Source organism: Rhinatrema bivittatum, chromosome 3, assembly GCF_901001135.1.
Source record: "Rhinatrema bivittatum chromosome 3, aRhiBiv1.1, whole genome shotgun sequence".
Lineage (NCBI taxonomy): Eukaryota > Metazoa > Chordata > Amphibia > Gymnophiona > Rhinatrematidae > Rhinatrema > Rhinatrema bivittatum.
Genome location: NC_042617.1, coordinates 527712862 through 527734729, shown reverse-complemented (window position 1 = coordinate 527734729; position 21868 = coordinate 527712862). Strand labels below are relative to the sequence as shown.

The 21868-nt window shown below is 43.8% G+C and overlaps 1 protein-coding gene across 1 annotated transcript in view; it reads right to left on the bottom strand.

Annotated features, from left to right (window-relative positions):
- Positions 1 to 21868, bottom strand: part of DTNB (dystrobrevin beta) — a 760848-nt gene that overhangs the window by 74825 nt on the left and 664155 nt on the right. The window contains 2 exon segments of the mRNA XM_029596279.1: positions 4569 to 4622; positions 17134 to 17199. Coding sequence (XP_029452139.1) covers positions 4569 to 4622; positions 17134 to 17199 — 120 coding nt within the window.

Sequence of the window (21868 nt, the reverse complement as noted above, 5' to 3'; positions counted from 1 at the left end):
CCATCCTCTGACTTCAAGCATCTTCTGTATTTATCCCACTGTTTTTTGAATATGACTTTTTTTTGTCTACACAATCTCCTCTAAAAGGGTATTCCAGACATCCACCAACTCTCTCTATGAAAAAATACTTCCTGACATTGTTTTTGAAAGTACCGCATTGCAACTTCACATCATGGCAGCTAGTTTTACAATTTCCTTTCCACTTTTAGTCTCATAAGGATTTTGGTGCGGTCTCTGCACCATACTGGATACCCTTCTCTCAAGCCTCTCTATACACTCTCAAGTGTATAGAGAGGCTTGAGAGTGTATAGCGTAGAGAGGCCTCTACGCTAGAAATTGAGACCATCCTCAAAAAAATGAAACCAGCCACGCACTTCTCAGACGCAATCCCCTCCAAAACCCTCCTCTCCATTCCCACCACCATCGCCAAAACCTTAGCTAATATCATCAACTGCTCCCTCACCTTTGGCAAAGTTCCAGATCCACTCAAACTTGCCGTTGTGAAACCCCTCCTAAAAAACCCCTCCCTTGACCCCTCCGACCCTGCAAGCTATCGGCCCATCTCCAACCTTCCCTTCCTTGCAAAAGTCCTCGAGAAAGTAGTCAATACCCAGCTCACCGACTACCTCGAGGACCACAACCCCCTACACTCATCACAATTTGGATTTCGGAAAGGCCGAAATACCGAGAATCTCCTCTTAGCCATCACTGATACCATACTCATTGGACTAGACCAAGGAAAATCGTTCCTACTGGCCTTACTAGATATATCGGCAGCCTTCGACACTGTCAATCATCAAATCCTGATCACATGCTTGACAGAGATAGGCGGTGCCGACACAGCACTAGACTGGCTCACCTCCTACCTTACGAACAGAGAATACCTTATAAAACTCGATAACTTTGAATCCTGTCACGTTCCCCTCAGACAAGGCGTCCCCCAGGGATCTTCCCTATCCTCCACCCTTTTCAATATATACCTCCTCCCCCTCTGCAACTTACTCTCAAACCTAGGCCTGGACTTCTTCTTATACGCTGACGACGTACAAATACTCATACCCATTCAGAAAACACTCAATGAAACCATACTTTTCTGGGAAACTTGCCTAGTCACCATCAACTCCCTACTAACCAACCTTCACCTTGCTCTTAATACAACCAAAACCGAACTACTCTTTATATCCAAGCAACCTGAACACGTATCCTCCACCACACCACCACACCCCACCATCTCCCCCACACTACCCCCCCTCCGTAAGAGACCTGGGAGTCACACTTGACCAACACCTGAACTTCAAGCCACACATCAAGTCCCTTCTCAAAACAGGCTTCAACAAACTCCAGATCCTTAAAAAGCTCAAGCCTTTACTACATACCCAAGACTTCAGATTAGTCCTACAGTCCACCATTTTCTCCAAAGTGGACTACTGCAACGCCCTGCTACTAGGCCTCCCATACTCCACCACCAAACCACTACAAACTCTTCAGAACGCCATGGCACGAATCCTTACTAATACACGTAAAAGAGAGCATATTACACCCATCCTAGTAGACCTACACTGGCTGCCCATCCATTTCCGCTCCCAATATAAAACCCTAACTATTCTTCACAACACTCTCTACAAAAACAACTCCTCCTGGCTTAAGGAAATGCCCCACTTCCACCTCTCAACCCGCCACACAAGATCCACCTCTACAGGCACCCTTCACACCCCCCCCCTCAAAACAGCCCGCCTATCCACCACCAGAGAAAGAGCCTTCACCATCGCAGGCCCTGCCCTCTGGAACTCCCTCCCCACACACCTCCGTCTTGAACCCTCACTACCCAATTTCAAAAAAGGCATCAAGACCTGGCTCTTCAGACAGGCCTACCCCGACACCAACCCCTCGTAGTCCACCCCCCTGAAACCCCCAGTCACACCCCTGCAACCCACCTACACCCTCCCTTACCCCCCACCCACACCCATCCTTATACCCCCCCCCCCCCACCCACCATTACCCTTCATCGCACCCCAGGCACCATACTCCACTGTAACTCAAGTTAAAATGTACAACCTATGTTAAATGCTAAATAAGTTATCTTTTATAACCTGCTATAATTGCTGTAAATAAGCTACTATATATATCCTTTTATATACCCTATATTTCCTTCATTAACCGTTATAATTAAGCTACAATGTTTAACCCACGCCAATTAGTCACTCTTGTAAATACTGTTACGTTCCTCTACCTTCTCAGCTACTATCCTTCCTCCGTTACCTTCTCCCTCTCTCTCCCCCCCCCCCTTTTTCGCTCCTGCTCCATCACCCTCTCCCTGTTTTTTGTAACTTTCCTCCTTTCACAAGTTTATTGTAAACCGGCGTGATGTGCTCGCACGAACACCGGTATATTAAAAGCTGTTAAATAAATAAATAAATAAAATAAGTACAGCTGCCAGAACTTAACACATTGAACAAGTGTGTCCTCCTCAATGACCTGTAAAAAGGTATTATCACCACTTTTTTCTACTGGTTATGTCTCTCCATATAACCCCCAGAATCCCTCTTGCTCTGGCCACTGCCTTATCTCACTATTTTACTACCTTGAGATAAGACATTATCATCCCAAGGTCTCTCTTCTGGTTAGTGCACATCAGTTCTTCACCATATATGCATATCTCTCCCGACAGACTTCCGGGCCCGAAAAGGTGAATTTTAAAAGCCCTACATACTTTAAAGCCGGGAGATACTCGCGTGTCTCGAGTCAATGTACACTGTGGACTTTAAGAAGCGCCTGAATATGCGTGTATCTCCAGTATATGCACAAATTGAAAAGGTAAAAATAGGGGCGGGATGTGGGTGGGACATCGGCAGTCTGGGTCTGTAACATGAAGCCTGTGCTTAAGTATTTATGCGGACAAGTGTGCGCCAGGATCCCCCTACCACGTAACTTTACTTCTGCTATGGATCGCGTGTAAGTTTTAAAATAAAAAAGTCAGGGCCAATCAGTGGGGTTTGAAGGGTCAGAGCTAATAATGTAAAAGGGAGGCCATCTAGCTACGGGGGTTAGGAAGTCCTAACCTTTAACTGGGGTGAACTGGGGAAATGATATTTGCATTGGCATGCATGCCTACCAAATTCCCTCCATTTATGTGGTAGATGCATTCGCATGTACATGTAACGTGTCCATATAAAATTGCGCGCACATGAACACACGCACTGCTGATTTTATAACATATGCATGTATGATATAAAATGGCTGCGTCCAATGGTGCGAGCCGGCATATGTGCATACATGTGCACCCATGTGGCTGTTTAAAAGTTACCGTTCCAGTGTATTACTCTACACATTTTCTCATTGAATCTTAATTGCCAAGTATTTGAACACTCCTCAAGCTTTCCTAGATCATCTCTCATTTTGTCTACTCCTTCAAGGGTGTCCCCTATGTTGCAGATCTTTGTCTTATCTGGAAAAAGGCAAACTTTTCCCTCTAACACCTACAATATCAATCATAAAGATACTGAATAGAACCAACCTCAGGACAGAACCCTTAGGCATGCCACTAATCACCTTTTACTACTACCCTCTATCATGTATCACTCAACCAATTTCTAATTCAGTCTACCACCTTGGGATCTATCCCTGAGTTGCCCAGGTTATTAATGAGTCATGTGGGATAGTATCAAAAGCTTTGCTGATATACAAGTTAACCACATTGAAGGCATATCCTTCATCTAATTCTCTAGATTTTCCCTCTTGTTTCTTTCCATATGCTATTTGTATGGTGGAAAAGTAAACTACATTTTTCTATTATTGGCTACTTGAGAGCCAAATTATACAGCTAACCTCTAAAAAGCTATGGAAAACTATGGACATACCCAGAGGAAAAAAACAGCAAGTCCCATTGCATTTCAATTCCCATTGTCAAGTCTTTTAATAGGTTTAGTATTTAACATTCAGTAGTCTATTTAATGCAGACAAAGCTGTCCACTTTCTCACTCAACCATAATCGAAACAGGAAATTAAATTCCAATTTTAGAATCTATACTTTTGTACTTTGTTTATGAGGGACAGCTTGATTTTCACAAGTCATTTTAGTGCTGGCATTACTTATTTTGCTCAGCCGAGACAGAAAATGTGACATGGAAAAGACAGCTGGAATTTATTTGTACAATATCAATTTTATTGCTAAATAAATACCATTTTATACATAAACAGTTGCTGTGAGATGTCTCTCATACAAGAAAGCCTGTGTTTGGTTAAGATGACTATGCTTGTCCAAACTACACAGAATTAATTTCTTATGCAGTAAGAAACATCACTCACAGCATCTGTTATCTGAAAAGTAAAAAAAAAAAAATCACAGAATTTTTTAAAAAGATGAATGAAATGAGTGCATTAGATAACGTTCTTTCAAAACATGCTTTGGAATATTACCAAATGCAGTATTATGATTGCCTGATTTCCAGCATGTGATTTATACAGCACCAGATGGAGACTCTAAAAAGAAGACATGAAGTGTGGTATACACTGTACTGAATGAAGCATGACAAATCTAGAACAGTATGACTCGACAAGATTACTTTTACCTCTGTCCTTCCCATTCTGCATTTTTTCCACATCTTCTTCTCCTCCTTCCTCTGCTTCAGAAAAAAAAAAGAAAATGGTTTATGGGGGATCCTTTCAAGACAGTAGTTTTTCTAAGCTATTAATCACCTATTAATTAATTTCTTATTAAGTACTTACCAATTTCACACTTTTGGGTATGTCATGTGTTTTGGGTATGTCATGTGTTTCCTAAATTTAAAATTAGTTTAGGAAGAAAAATACCCTTGGCCTTGTACAACAAAATGGTCCCCTGCTTGAGGAATAAGAGGCAGGGGCATGACAATTAATCTGATTGATTTTTCTCTTAAATTTTGTATTTCTTTTAAAAAGATGGTTTAGTGTTCAGGAAAGGTTAAAAGGAATGCAACATTTATGTGTTATGTGAAATTTGTAAAGTAAAAAACCATCTGCTTTTCATCAGCAAACTACAGTAGATTAACATACATGAAAAAGTGGCAAATTTCAGTGCAGTACTGTAGATGGTAGCAATATAGGTGGGCTGGCAAAAACACAGATCATTAAATTTAGCACTATAGGACAACAGTTTTACAATGACATATGTACATTTTTGCATGCCAATTTTTCATGTGAATTATTCTTCCATTTCTGAAGTAGGAAATTAAATCCTTGGACAAATAGTGTACGGTTTTAAAGCTGTGCAAACAAACATCTAGGCCTTTTGTATTTTATCTGCCCTATTTTTTCCTCTAAATTTAATCTACTTTTAAACATTCCTGGTTAAATTATCATCAGCTCTAAAACATTATCCAATGCAATGTGTCTCTTTCTATTTTAATTCTTTGTTGTGTTTTTGCTACTTTTTGAGATAATTTCCATATCTTGTCACATAGGAAAGTCTATGGGTACTGTTTACTCACAGACTTTGAACCAGCTTTGAAAGGAAAACTATAAGAATGCTTTACCTTTAAAATCTGTCCCAATAAAATGTACCCACAGAGATCTGCATTAGCTTGATCTGTGAGTACTTTTTTTCCTTAAAAATAATGCATGTAGTTTTGAAAATGCAAAACTACGTATGTTGTTACCTCCCTAATTTAACACCACCCACCACACCAGGAACGCCTTTGCACAATGTGGGTAAAAGCATGCACACTGTCAAACACGTTTTAGCCATGTGGAGGGTGGGTAAGTTTCAAAAAGCCCTTTTTACTGGGGTGAATGGCTTTCGAGGACTTCCCTCTTTGTAATTACTCTGTAGAGTTTGAAAATTATAAATTTAATATCTGAATTTGAATAGTATATTCGTGCTATGGTTAAGATATACAATTTTTGTTATTTTCACCATGTAGAGGAGAGTAACAATGAATGTTAATCTGAGATTGGCAAAAATGCTTAAATTTGAGCTGATAAATCAGTGTTGTAGGTTGTTCATGGGAGATCAGTCATTTTTACTAAGCCAGAAAGGATTATAAAATAAGCATGAGGGGAACCTATATTCTCTCTTGCAGTGCTCTGGTTTCCCACACCTGTGACACACACACCAGATTGATTATTGTATCTTTCTGATGTGGAATTATTGTTTCTGGATTGTCTGGATGGTCCCCCTCTACTCTACTCCCCCTGAGGGGGAGCAACTTTCATTGGGGAGTCAAGTCAGTTCTGCAGAGCATCTATCCTATACTCCAACTCATGGATCCTAGCCTGATATTCCTTTTCTGGGACTGATCTGGATCTATGGTGCCCTTCCCCACCCCTTTCTTCTGGGGGAGCCTGAACCATAGCAGGGTGTTTTGGTAATCCTGCAGGGTCTTAACTTTGGTTACCACTTTCCCTTCTAACCTAAGGTAGATTCTCTCTCCATTGGGGTGACTTAGAGAGCTCCTTATGGCCTTGCTCTTCTCTGATCATCATCACAGCAGCAAAAGGAGAGGAGGGGGGTCCCTCCTTTTCTCTGTTAACCCAATTTTGATCATGGTTACATTTCAAGTATAAGGCTCCCCTTGACTATCTGTTCAGTTTGAGCCCTGACCATGTCTTAAGTGTGGCTGCCCCTTTCCTCACAGCTTTCACTAGGACAAGCTCTGGGGAGCTGCATATTGAGAGAGTTTCTCCCCAGACACCTGAGTGGTAATTTTGAAGTGAATAAAGCAATCCTCTTTGCCTTCTATACTTCCATACATGCCTTCTAAAATACCTAAATAATCCTGGGTGGTGCCTCAAGCTGTAAAGGGTCAAAGACATTTCTATGCCAAGTGCAGACCCTATTCTTTTTATCCCTCTCAGTGCATTACCATTCCTGTATCATCTGAAAGGCCAGAGACATCCACTGGTCAGATTCCTCTTCTCCTGGTGGGGTGGGTTTGACTCCTGGGAATACTCTCAACCTCTTGTACAGGCTGGTATAATGGGGGATGAAGGCACTTTTCTAGTACCTTCCCCATGGTACCAATCAGTGTGTCAAAAGAATAGGTTGGCTATCCTCCAAGGAATAGGATTCCATATCCTGAACAGTTTTCCCTTCACTTCTTAAAAAAGCTTGTAGTTTGTCTCACCAACTACCAGGAGGCTGGGCTGGGACATCAAACCTCACAATGAAGGTAAAGGGGACAGATACCTCAATCTCTGTAATGACAAAATGAACAGATACTTTTTCTCTCAGCAAAACTGAAAGGGCTAATTTCAGAGCCATAACATGCCTATGGTCAATATGGCCACGACCATAGGTGCCGCTACCAAAAGGCACCATGTACCAATGAAAGCAGTACGGCTGGCCACTGGAAGGTCCTCAGCAAAAGAAAAGCAGTGTGGCCCTGTCGAAATTGACGGCATGGTTGGCTCAGCCTTATAGTGGAAAAGCAGAGAGGCCCCATTGGCAATGCTGCTGATTCTGGTGTGGCCGCACTGCTTTTCCATTTACTAAGACCAAGCTTACCATGTCATTAATTTTGGTGGGGCCACGCTGCTTCGGAGGAGGAAGAGCAACCCTGCCAGAAGGAGTCCAATGCTAGAGCTGGCATGGCCCATGGCCAGAAGTTGTTCCCTTGGCCACGGGGGCTGAAGATGGAGATTGCTGCTGCTTGCTCCATCATGGAGGAAGTGGAAATGAGAATGAGCATGTGTACTTGTGTGTGGGAAAGTGAAAAGTTCATGTGCGCTTATGCGGGAAAGTGAGAGAGCATGTATGCATGTGTGTGGGAGAGAGCGAGCATATATGTGGAATAGTGAGAGAGCATGTGCTTGTGTGTGGGGAAAGCGAGAGAAAGAATGTGTGCATATGTGTATGTATGTATTAGAGTGACAGAGAGCATGTTTGTGTATGGGAGGGAGCATGTGTGTGCACAACTATCGTCGCTGCCCGACATCTCCACTCCGCCCACCTTACTTCTTTGGCGACTCCCTCTTTGGTTGATGGAAGTTTGGCTGCCGCGGCGTCATTTTGCAGACCTCCTCCGGCGACCCCGGACCGGCTAGACGCTGCCTTCCACCATGCTCTCCTGAGGCATAAGGGCGCACGCGCGCGGCCCCGACTCAAGTACCAGCTGTGGCGCGAACCTCAGGGGCGTCCCCGTGAGATGATGTCATCATCGCCAGATGTTTAAGGTCTCTTGTTTTGCTAGCTAATCGAGTTAGCAAAGGGTTTCCTACCTAGCTGCCTCCAGGTATCGCTGCGGTTGGGATTCGTTCTCCGCTTTCCTTGCTACTCTGCCTCCTTGGACTTTACCAGGGGTACCCGCTCCTCGGGGGCCTTGCTCTCTCTCTTGCTTTTCAGGTCGCAGTCTGGAACCGGTACTCACTCCTCGAGGGCCCACGTTCCCGGACCTGCTACTGAATATAACTTCTGCCAGGAAGTCACCGCTGCCTACAACACCAGTGAGCTACTATCTCTCTCTCAGAGCTTTCCCTGGAACTAGGTACTCGCTCCTCGAGGGCCTACTTCATTCCAGCTCCTGGGCTGTTCCAAGAGACTATTGTGTGAGTGTTACCATCAAGGTTCTGTTCCTGAACTCTGCATACTCTGCCTACTCACTATTTCAGTTTCTCTACAGCTCAGCTATCCTGGGATCGCTGTTCCAGTGCCTGAGGGACTACAGCCCAGCCAGGCTCTTCCAAGCTCACTACTGCCACATCTGGCGGTTCTCTAAAACAGTTTAATAGAAGAACTAGTGTGTGTCTGTCTCCCAACTCTGAGCCTGACCGGTGGTCCCTCTCGGGATCTTCCCCCATGGGCGTGGTCATTTGCCACCAGCCCAAGGATCCACCCACAATTATCACAAATAATAACACCCAGTTACTCTGCCTGCTAATCCATGATAATTTCAGGGTATCTGGAAATCAAAAGTTCAAAGCTATGGATAACGGAGAATTTTTTTAAATCCTTATTTTAATTGTTGGGTGTTATTTGATGTGTCTCTTTTGAAATATTTTATTGATGTCTGGAAGATTTTATATGAGTTTTTAATTATTGAATGTTATTCTATTTATTAATTATTTTGAATGATTCTTTTTATTGGTATGATTTTACTAATTTTGTTTTATGAGGAATGGTAAAGTTTCTGGGTTTTTTACATTGTTGCAGTGCATATTGAATTTGGCTTGTTGCAGTTTCCAGTTCAGTTTTTGTCTGTACATTTCTATATATACTGTATGATCTCTTTATTCTATATTTGAAGGTCTATTTGTGTTTTGCATGTGTGACTGAAGTGAGTTATTCCATTAGTGTATAGTTTCTATGTAGGGATCTATAGCAGCTTGGCTTGTTCTGTTTTCCTAATAGGGAATGTATTACTATTTTATGCCTGGTGTAATATTTGTAGTATTAACTTTCATAGGTATGGTTGTTGCTGTTTGAGTGCTCTTAAAATGCACCTGGTACATGTATGTTTTTAGGTATACACTGTTGCCATACTCATTATTAATGTGCCAAATGGCACGTCAATAAATTTGTTAAGAGGGCAGGGGATGGTTTCATATGTTTGTCAATAGGCAACCACCTTGGTGCCTTGCTTTTTTTTTAAACAGTTTTTATTGGAATGAGGAATATAACATTCAGTTCCAAAAGAGACAAAATACAGAACATAAGTCAAGTGCCAAACATGTCTTTCAGATACATAATAGAAAACATGACCAACCTCACATTCCAGTTTACAGATTTAAGAATCTGATATCTGTCCCGAACTATCCCCCCTCCCCCCCCCCCAACAACTGGTGTTAAATATGATGATATAAAATAAAATACTGGAGTAACAGTAATCTATCCAAATAAGAACAAATGTGGTGTTTGTCAATATGAATAACAATATTATTTGATATACCATTAACATGGTGGAAGTTCTCCCCTTTTTTCGTTTTATAGGAAGCTAGAAAAGCAGAAACCACCATAAATAGATGATGAGATCCGAGGACTAGCATACCTAACCAGACAGGGAATGAGTTGTGTTGCAGTGTGTGAGTGGGCTACCGGACTCCTAAATTCTCAAACATACTCAAGACTGCATGGGATTGGAGAATAGCGTTCCACTTATGGTCTGGTAGCTAGCCATTGATGATATGATTCCCAAATCTTGGAAAAGGCTGCCACGCGGTTATGATGGACAGCTGTAAGCTTACTCAACTGATAATAATTATGTAATCTCGCTTGCACTCTTGCTAAGCTAGGTGCAGCGCTCTGCTTCCAATGTAATGCAATTTCTGTGCGTGCTGCAATAAATACTTGTTGTACAATTATTTGATGGCCTTTGTTTAAATCTTCGATGTACAAGGGGAGGAGGGCATGCCAAGGGGTAGCCCTAATCGGAACCCCAATAACCTCCGATATCCATGCAGCCACAGTGCTCCAATACTGAACTATGCGAGGACAGCTCCACCAAACATGGTAATAAGTGCCAAGTTCCCCGCAGCCTCGCCAACAGAGGTCGGAAAAGGCCGAGTGGAAGCAGTGCAAGCGTACAGGGGAATAATGCCAGCGATATAGCATCTTATAACAATTTTCCTGAATGCCTGCTGATGAGGAACACTTGTGTGCATTAAGAAAGATAGCATCCCATTCTATGTCATCTAAGTCCCGTTGAAAATCAGATACCCACGCCTTTTGTTGCGGAAAGGGGTTAAGCTGTCTCCCATTCATTAACGCATAAATCTTAGATATCACTCCTTTCATGTTCTGGGCCTTCATACAGTAAGTTTCAAAGAGAGAACCAGTCAATTTAAGGGTGCCCAGTCGAAGCGCACGGTGAATGGAGTGATAAACCTTAGCATATAAAAAAAAAAATCACTGGGAAAATTGTCATAAAGACGTCCCAGGTCCTCCTTAGACAATAATGTCCCCTGCACCTGTATCTGTTCTATTCGGATAATGCCTGCCATGCGCCATGCACTCATCTCCTTCGAGTGGGCCATACGAGGTATTAGAGAGTTAGTAAAAAGGTGTGTAAGTAGCATATAGTCCTCCTTACCAACCAATGTTGGTTTCCATAGCAGCCACACCTGGACCGTGGTCCTCAGGGCTGTGGGATAGTATAAAAATGGGCCCAGGTGTCCCGAGGCTGCCATGGTATGGCTGATATGGGCATTCCTCCTATCATATATTGTTCCAAAATAGCCCACTGAGGTATCTCCTGCGTTCTATGCAAGACTACTAAGGCCCGTAGCTGAGCTGCGCTATAGTACCAGTTAAGGTTTGGGACACTTAACCCACCTCTATTTTTTGGAAGAAATAAAGTAGTGCGCGCTACTCTTGGTGGACGCTTGCGCCAAATAAACCCAAAGATAATCCGTTGCCAATGATTATTTATTTATTTATTTATTTAATTTTATATACCGGCAACCGTTTGCACATCGTGCCGGTTTACAGATAACTTACAACAATGGATATATAGGCAAAGCCTTTACAAGGAACAGTGTTTAACATAGCTCAGAAAACAGAGCAAAAACTAGCAAACTTGTGGAAAGAGGGGTAGGGGTGATTAAGAACATCGGGCTTGACATAAATAGGAATGGTGGTGAAAAAGTAGAGAAAACGGGGGAGAATATTCATTTTTACAATAGCAATTCGCCCCAACCACGAATGGGTGTGGCGGCTCCACTGATCCATGTCTCTTTTTACTTTCTGGATAAGCGGGGTATAATTTAGGTGGTACAATAGATCTGATCTAGAACCAATACGGACCCCTAAGTATTTCAATGCTCCCTTGGCCCACTTAAAAGGATACTGACCCCGGGGGCAGAGCACGTCCTCCTCAGACAGCGTGAGATTGAGGATCTCTGATTTTTCATAATTTACCTTAAGACCTGAAACCACAGTGAATTGATCGAGCTCCTGCATGACACCCGGGAGGGAGGTAGTCGGATCAGTTAGTGAGCATCACATCGTCCGCAAAAAGGGATATTTTGAAGTGATGATCACCCGCACGCACTCCTGAGATAGAACTGGCAAGCCTGATTCTAGTAGTGAAGGGTTCCAGAAACAATGCAAAAAGTAAAGGAGAGAGCGGGCACCCCTGTCTGGTACCCCGACCTATGGCAAAAGGCTTCCCGTACGTCCCATTTACTTTGACCCGAGCCTGGGGATGTTCATAAAGTTTCTCAATCCAGTTGACAAAGTTGCCACCAAACCTCATGCGTGAGAGGGTGCATAGCAAAAAGGGCCAATGAACAAGATCAAATGCCTTTTCAGCGTCCAGGGAGAGGAGGATGGCGGGGACTTTAGCATGATGAACATAATCGACAATGTCAACAATCCTCCTGACATTATCAGCAGCAAGTCTGCCAGGTACAAAGCCAACCTGATCAGAGTGGACAAGCTTGGGCAAGACCCCGTTAAGTCGGGCCGCCAGCACCCTAGCAAGTAATTTTAAATCAATATTTATCAGGGATATGGGTCGATAGGACCCGCAGTGCGTGTGGTCATGACCCGGTTTCGCTATAACCGATATTCCTGCAGTGTTACTATCCCGTGCAATATGACCCGCAGAACATAGTGAGTTGAACATATTGGTGAGGGGTTCAGCAAGGACAGAGGCAAAATTACGGTAATAAGAGCCAGTGAACCCATCAAGTCCCGGAGCCTTGCCGGGCTTCAGACCCTTAATAGCCTCTAAGACTTCCGATGTTTCTATAGGCCTATCCAAGAATTCCTGTTGCTCCAAAGTGAGGGTGGACAAGGGTATTGCATCCAAATATAGAGATATATCTTCCTCCCCAATACCCTGGTTACCCTGGTAGAGCTGCGCATAAAAAGCCGAAAAAGATTCACGAATCTCCTCGGACATTGTAACCAGGGAGCCCTGTGAGTTGCGAATCTTCGCCACAAGGGTTTGAGCCCGAGCAGCTTTAAGCTTCTGGGCCAAATATCTCCCTGCTTTATTGCCACCCTCAAAAAATTGTTGTTTTAACATAAGGAGATGGTGACTAATGGCAGTATCCTCAAGAGATCTCAGAGCATCTTTTGCCCTGAGAAGTTTATTATAAGTGATGTTGGAACCATCAGCTATATGTTGCCTAGTTAATTTAGTAATCTCCAATGTAAGGGAAGAACGTTCCTTTTCCCTCTCCTTATTACAGTACGCTGACCGAGCTATAAACCACCCTCTCACCACTGCCTTAGAGCAATCCCAGACCGTGGTAGGGCTGAGCTCCTCTCGAGTATTATTGCAAAAATACTCTCGAAGATGGGCATCAGTATCAGACAAAAATTTGTGGTCTTTCAACAAACTATCATTGAGACGCCACGGTTTGAACCCCCGTTCTCGTTCACCAATGCGGACAGCAATCCATACAGGGCCATGATCAGACCACGTTATGGGTTCTATGCCAGCCTGAGAGACTGCGTTTTGCAGATGTGAGGAAACAAATAAATAGTCAATACGGGTGTATGTACCATGCGGAGGAGAGAAAAAAGTATAGGATCTAGAGTGTGGATATCGTTGCCTCCATATATCCACTAAACTCCATCTATCTAGGAAGGATCGCCATTCCTTCCACATGCCAGGTGAAGCTACTGTACGTGAGGAGCTATCCAAGGAGGGGTCACACACTGCGTTAAAGTCACCTCCTACCACCAGATCTCCCTCTCCATGTGTCAAGAGCAACTGATCTATTTCATGAAGAAATGGAACTTGTAAAGTATTAGGGAAATAAACATTTAATAGGGAAAGTACACAATTTCCCATCCTCAGTTTAAGGAGGAGATATCTGCCACCTGGATCAAAATGTTTACCCAAAACTTCTATTGTTAAGGAATTAGAAACAAGAATTCCTACTCCGGCATATCGGGAGGAATTTGTACTAGCAGCCCAGTAAGACTGAGAGTAGGATGGGAAAACTAGTAGTCTTTCGTGGTGCTTGCGCACATGCGTTTCCTGTACAAATACAATGGCGGCCCCCTGACTCTGCATTTCCCTCCGTAATAACAGGCGCTTTCTCGGGGTATTAAGTCCCTTTACATTGATAGAAACAATTTTATGCGCCATTACATATGGTAATATAATATAAATCTTCTCCCGCTGTCCAACCACCCCCCGCTAAGCAAAGGAGTCAAAACCACATGCCAATGGAAAAAGAGAAAATTGTTATCAAGAACACCATCAGTAGGATAATAAAGAGACCAGTTGCCTTCCCCTTTAGTCCAATTGTGTGTCACCCAAACCCGTTGGGATACCACACTCCTGCGGGGTGCAGTCATCAGATCCCAAGCAGTCTCCCGCCTCCCCCCCCCCTCCCACAAGCCCAACATGAACATAGCAACAAGTAATGAGAAACCAAACCCAGGTTATCAGTCAGAATTATGATATAGAAAAGCAGTAATGCAGTAAAGTAAAATACAGCTATCAGAGGTATTGCAGAGAAGCAAAAATTCTCTTAACTATAGTACCACAACGTCGCCAGTGGCGTGTAGGTAGAAATAATGTCAGCGTTCTGAATCAGGACCCAGGGGTACTCCTCAACCCAGGTCGGAAGAGGTCGAGGGCTGGTCTACCGCTTGCCGCCGAAGTCGTCTGCCTCCTTTAGCAGCCCGTTGCCAACGTGGCGCAGTATCCAATTTAGCTGGTGTCGGCGCCATCTTTGTTGCTTGAAAGGTGACCGAAAGTTGCGCTTGTTTGAAGGCCTCAACCGCCTCTTCGACACTTTTAATCCGGTATGTGGTGCCCTGTACTTGAAACTGCAATCCAAAAGGAAATGTCCATCTATATCGGATCGATGTAGATCTCAGGCTGGCAGTTACTTCTCTGAGGTCATAGCGCCTTTTGAGAGTTGCTGGTGCGAGGTCCTGGTAGACTGAAATGGCATGATTGTTCCAGCGAAAGTCTTTTAAGGTTCTCGCCGCCTCGGCGACCTGGGATCTCTGTAAGAAGCTATGGAAGCAAAGGACCAGGTCCCTAGGACGCTGGTCTCTCCTAGGTCCCAGCGCCTGATGCGCTCTTTTTAAGCGGATCTCCGAGGGCTGGAGGGCCGAGTCTGGGGAGTCCGCCTTAGAGAGAGATAGAATATGAGAGCAAATCTGCTGTGCAATGTTAAAGGCATCTTCATACTCCCCTGTGTCGGGTACACCCCAAATGCGCAGATTACATCTTCTACTGCGGTTCTCAAGGTCCTCAATTTTTTCTTGAAGGGCCCCAATTTCAGTATTGAAATTCAGTTGCTGAGAGTGCAGGGTATTAATGGCCTCGCCGTGGCCCTCCACCCTGATATTAATGTCATCCACCCTAATTCCCAGCGCTGCGATATCTTCTTTAATATCTGCCACTGCAGCCATTATATCCGCTTTGTCTCTTTTCATGTCAGCCCGAAGCGTGACAAACCAGTCATGAATTTCATCTCTGGTGAGTTGGGCGAGCACTGGGGGAGAGTCTGCTCTATCGTCCAAAACCGCCTCCGGAGCTGTAGCCGCGTGATCGGGTGCCTGCGCGAGCGCCACGCGGCCGCCATCTTCTAAGCCCGAGTCTAGCGTCGCCTTCTCATAAGAAAATTGCCGCAGATCTGCTGGCTTACGTTTTGATGCCATTTTCCCGGTCACCCGGCCCTCTGAGCACCTCTGCTGGTAGCGATTGCGAGCAGAAAAAGCTGCAAAATCAGGTTATTACTGGGTTTATTTGCTTGTGGGGAGCGGAGCTCTGAGTTCAGGCGACCGCTCCCATCCGATGCGCAACAGCGCCCCCCTCGGTGCCTTGCTTTTTAATCATTAACTCACCCTCGACCTCCCTTATTTTATTTCAATGTGTGTTTAAAAACTTTCAGAGCTTGGCAACAGGGTTACCCCTATTTCTTTTTAAAGCTTGCCTTTTATTTAGCATATGTCCATATATATCTTTGTGTGCAACCGCACTTCTTGTTTGTTAGACCGTCAGAGTGAAATTAAGTAAACACTTGGGGGGTATACACTTGGGGGATGATCTCTATTGACATACTGCTGTTTTGAGTGCTGGCAATTAGTGCTCTTTTTATATAGAAATTATTTTTACTCATGGCTCTGAGGGTCATGCCCATGCCCAAGACACATTACAGTAGGTCTAATACCATATAGGTTCCAAGCGTCTTTTGCTTTTTTTCAGAGATTTTTGGTTGGCACCTCAGCAGTTGCATGTAAATATAACATATTGAAGTTATATTTTTACCTCAGATATTTTTTTGTGTAAAATCTGTTACTATAAATGCATAGGGGCAGATTTTAAAACATATGCGCAGGCGTGCATTTGTGCACCCCCAGCCCTAAAGAAAAAAACCCCCCTGTACCTTTGTTTTGGAAGTTACGCCTGCCGGCCAACTGCCGGCACACAATCCCCCACAATGGCTGCTGTGCTGGAGTCCTCGGTCACGCCTCCCAGACCGCCCCCTGCCCGCCCATTCAGAAAAGCTCAGGACACACTCGCGTCCCGGGGGCTTTATGCGCACCGCCGGGCCTTTTGAAAATAGTCCCAGTGCGTGTAGGTCTTTGAAAATCTGCCCCATAATTTTTGTGTGAGGAGGGTGGATAGGGTGGGGGCTGCAAGGCCGTAAAGTTTTCCTAAGGCATCTAATATCCTTGCACTGACCATGGGCATTGCTGTACAATCATTTAACAGAGTCTCCCATGTGAACCAGCATGATGTGACTGCTGTCTCGAATGCCGGTATATAAAAATCTAAAATAAATATAAATAAATAAATGTGTTATGTAAAGGGGGAGGCGCAGTTTTTCACTTGGCCATAGATGCCATATTGCCTAGCTACAGCTCTGGATAATTTGGTAGGACTTAAATCCACAGAACAAATGCAGAAAACGTTCACATTCCTATGTGCTTCATCATAAAATCTCCCCCCCGAAACTTTACCTGTCCCAATACTAGGAGTTCACCTAAAGCCTGCTCAATGGCAGCTGACTCCACATCTGCAGGAACACCATTCACTAACATAGCTGGAGATAAGTTAACCCCTTCACCGCTACACTGATTTTTCAACATTAATAAATTCTTCTCATTCATTTTTCCCAATCTGCCAGCCCTGATCACAAAAAAAATCAAAATTATCAAAATCCCAGCAGTGCTTCCAAAAAATTAATATAATGCCCTCGTGCCCAATTATCTTGTGGGGTGTTCCTGGGTATGGGACCAACCTGGCGGGAGCATCCCCTTGGTTAGACTCCACTGGTCCTTGTGCTCTTGACATCTGGTGCCTCCATCTAGAGAATAAGGTTTTAGTAGGTGGGATTTCCTTCCCTTCACCCCAGGAAAACAGATGGAACAGGGCTGGCAGTATTTACAAATATACAGTATACAAGTTTATTAGCTATATAATTATACACAATTCTATTTGACTATGTACATCACTACAGGATATCAAACAGCGTGGATATTGGTCTCAAACTACTCAAACTATATACTCTAAAAGATAGAAAGCAAATATAATTATTTGGGGGATGTTAGACCCACAGGATACCACCATATAGAATAAGAAGGACCTCTTGTATTCCCATTAGATCGACTACAGTTATCCTCCCCGCTTTACCCCATCTCACCCATGCAAAGAAATGAAACTGGGTCGGTGGGTACTGCTTGCCATGGAAGAGGACGGAGAACCTGTTGTGGCCAAACTGCTGTTTTTAACTCTGCTTCCTTCCACTCCACTCTACTGACAGGTCTGCACCCACATAGGGACCCCAATTCTACTTCTGATCCGCTGCTGGAATTCACACCCTCTTGGTGGATCCAACTCTACCCCTGAATCTGTTGCTGGAGTCTGCTCCCTCCTGCGATGTCCAGTGTTTCCAGATTTTAAATGGGGTTAGTAGCCCAAAGTCAGACAAATTATAGCCTAAAAGTAGCCCAAGTAACCTTGAGAAAGGCTAGTCTCAAGCCCAAAAGCAGCCTAATGGGCAAATCATGATGATGATATAATTTGCATTCATTTTTCTTGTGGCAAAACTCCATGAGAAAAATGAACATGGCAGAGGCTGCAAAAATGTGCGATGACGGTCCAGGTCACATGGAATTGCCATCAATTTAAAGGACAAACCTGGGAAAATGCCCCCCCCCCCCCCAAGAGACTTTTGAGACCCCTGCCTGCTCCCCTGCACCTCGTAGAGGTGACTTGGGCCCCAAAAAAAGTACAAAAAAAATGTAAAGCTTCAAACACGTGCCCCTTAGTAGCAGAACTCCCTGGCACAAACAACCCCCACCCCCCATACATGAAGCTCCCAACACTTCCCCTCCCTATGGCCACCCCATCCAACAGAAAGCATTAATCCCTGGGGTCTAGGGTCTCCCCTCCCACTCCTGCTTTCTTCCAAAATATAACCTGGTGGTCTGGGGGAGCAATCTGCACCCCTGTCACCACCAGACCCCCCCATTCCCCCTACCTTGAAAATGATCCTTGGTTGGGAAATGGGGCACAGAAGACAACCTAGCTCCTGGTCTGGTCAACATTTTCCAAAATGGCACTGACCTGCCTTTGCCCAGGGATCATCCTTTGCCCCACCACATAGTAGGGGCAAGGGTCGATTGGCACCATTTTGGAAAATGGCGTGGACTGGGTCCGGAGCTACGGGGTGCTTGGGGCCCCACTAGCCCACCAGGGATCATTTTTAAGATACAGGTGGGGGGAGGGGCAGGGGATGGGGGTTGAACTGCCCCACCCCAGATCATCAGGGCATATTTTGGATAGAAGCGGGGGTGGGAGGAGGGCCTCTAGACAATACAAACTGTGGTGATTTAGAATAAAGAAACATATCCAAATAAACGTATATATAAAAGTGCATTAAGCTAAAATAAAATTGAGTTTTGCAATTTAAAAATTCCTTAGGAAGTATAAATTTCAAAGTCATTTCTGCAGGTAAATCAGTGTTTAACTTGCAGAAATTGACTTTTACAAAATTGTCTATCCAATCTGTGTTTAAAAGTACATGCATAGTGCTTCTATGTGCATACCTTTACCCACTGTTTCTGGGGATGGAGTTGGGGACATTAGTAGCTACAACTGCATGTGATTAGTTTTGGTAGGACTTTTCTCTTTTAAAATTGGTGTGAAGTCTGTGGGGAAACTGACTAAATTTATGCAGGCAGTTGTAAAATTCCCCTAAAGTGTTCACAAAAATATGTACATTAAGCAACTTATGTGCATAAAGCCCTGTGTAAAAGAATACAAACAACTCCATTTCATGTGTACGTTTACCCACACTAGCAAGAGGTGTTATGGAGCAGAGTCAGGGCAGGGAAACCATTTACATGTTGACTTGCAGTTTTCAAAAATATATGCATAAATGTACATGCAGAAAGTTACACCTGCTACAGAGCTGATGTAGCTTTCTGTGCATATGTGTATAACCTGCAAATTTTCAAAGTGGATTTATGTGCAAAAGTTTACTTTGAAAATTTGGGCTGTTTAAAATATACTCTAGCATCAATGTCCCCATCCAATACCCTCGGTCATTCCTTCCTTCCCATGTGCTCAACATTCCCCTCTCAATTTCATCTCTTCTCCCTCCTCCCATCCTACAATACTACTCTGTCTCTCTTCCTATTGCCCCCAAAGCAGGCTAAACCTCAGTCTTGACCAGGTGAAAAAAGAAAAAAAGGAAATTTCTCCATAGTTCCTCTACTTGCAGCTATCTCCAAATCTCCCTTATCTGGTAGCAAATGTGGGTTAGGAAGATTCAGCAGGTTCAGGGAGGGGAGAGTTCAGAAGTAGCATCAGGTGCTCCCAGGATGGAACAAAGCAACTATGGCTCTAACATATGTGGAGATGGAAGCAATGGAACAGCTCCCACCTCCTACATGTGCCTCTCTTGTCCTACAGCACGTGAATCTTCTGTGCCTTCTCTGCTACACACAGCACCTGCCATTTTGATTGGCTGCTCACTGCAGACTGTTGTTGGCCAAGTCCAGAATTTAAGAGAAAAGGCATCAGCAGCAGGGAAAGAGGAATGCTGGTGCATACCATGGGTTGTGTAGCCCAACCTGCACACACAATTGTTTTCCACCCAACAAGAAAGTAGCCCATTCTTTCCTTACCTTGAAGATGGTATTCTTGGTGGCTGTTTGGTCAGCCAGGAGGGTCTTGGAATTTCTTGTGAAATAACCCCAAGCTGGCAACACTGCCAATGGAAGCACCCAATCTGTGGCTGAGATCCATGCCCTCTTGGGAGACCTGACATTTTCTCCTGATTAGCCACTGGAGTCTCTGTCCTCCTGGGGGACCCAACATCACTTCTAGATCTGCCAGTGGGGAACCTTTCCTTCTGGGAGACTCAATGTCATCTCTGTACAGCCAATGGCCTTAGGCATTTCATCCTTGCTGGGAGGGATTTCCTTTGCTTGGGTTTATAGCTCAACTAGGGTCATGGCTTGCACATTGTTCAGTGATTATGGCTCTCAATGATTCCAGCTCAGCTAAGTCCATGACCAGTAATTTGCTTTTATCCAGCCTGGAGGGACCACCTCCTCTCAGCCACAAGGCTGAGACCCAGGAAGCATGATGGAAAGAGAATAACTGCAAGCTCTTCCATCCTTTGCTCTAAGAAACAGGTACCCAAGGGTTCTGACCCCCCTTGGTGATAATTTGTTTATTTGCTAGGAGTGTCTTTCAGTACATTTCCCACACAAGGGTGAAATTGCTCTTTACCTGATAATTTCCTTTCCTTGAATCCAGTCAGACCAGTGGGTTAAAATCACCGACCAGCAGACAGAGACAGAGATCAACAGACTCGCTGTCATTTCTTATATGATCTGTGCTGACACCAGCCTATCAGTATTTCCGTAACAAGCTGAAGACAATGTCAATTCCAATAATCAACAATAAAATGGTACCAAAAGGAGAAAACTTTTTTCTTTCTTTTTTTTTTTTTTTTTTTTTTAACTAGGACTTCAAGAGGAACCAGTAAGTAAATAGGAAGGAAGTTTTACAACATATATCAGAAACTACTCACCTGAAGAGCAGTATAGAAATGAAAGTGTCTAATCCCATCTTTCTTTACTGGTTGCTCCCTTTATTATACTTTATTTTAAATCTTCAGAAAAAAGGAAGACATTTTTGGCAACATAGGAAGGGTCCTGGACTTGTAGGACTGGACTCAAGAAAAGGAAATTATTAGGTAAGAAGTAATTTCACCTTCTTCTTCATCTAGTCAGCCTAGTCCAAACCAGTGAGATGCATCCAAGCTACTCCTCAATAGGGAGGGATGCTTAAGCCCATTGCACAACCGCTGAGGCAAATGAGGCCTTCTCCCTGACTCTCACATCCAAGTGGTAATACTTAGCAAAAGTATATAAAGAAGATCAAGTAGCTATCTTACAGATCTTGTAAGATAATTAATTAATCCAAGTTAATTTCGACCTGTTCATTGTAAGACATTTACTTGTCATTGTTGTTATTGTTTAGAATGTAAACCGAATTGATCAGTAATTCTGTTATTGGAAAGTCGGTATAGAAAAATGCTAAATAAATAAATAAAATCTTCATGGAAGAAATCAATCTTAGCTTGGTCCAAGAAATTGCCTGAGTTCTTGTGGAATGAACCCATACCTGATTAGGTAAATGAGCACCAGAATCTATATAGGCTGTCAATCCAGTGCCTATCCACCTCCTTAATCTAACATGCCACTGTAGCTCTAATGACCATTTCACCCTTCTGTACTCCCTTGTAGAGAACAAAAAGATGATCCAACTTCCTAACCCAATAGTAACCTTGAGATACCCTAAAAGCAGTCTTCTGACATCTGAGGCATGAAGAAGTTTATACTCCTCGGAATCCACCTGCTTGCTAAGCGAAGGTAAAGAAATTGACTAATTTAGATGGAAATCTGAGACCACTTTTAAGGTATTAAAAGCCAAACCCTTACAAAGGCCTTCCTGCA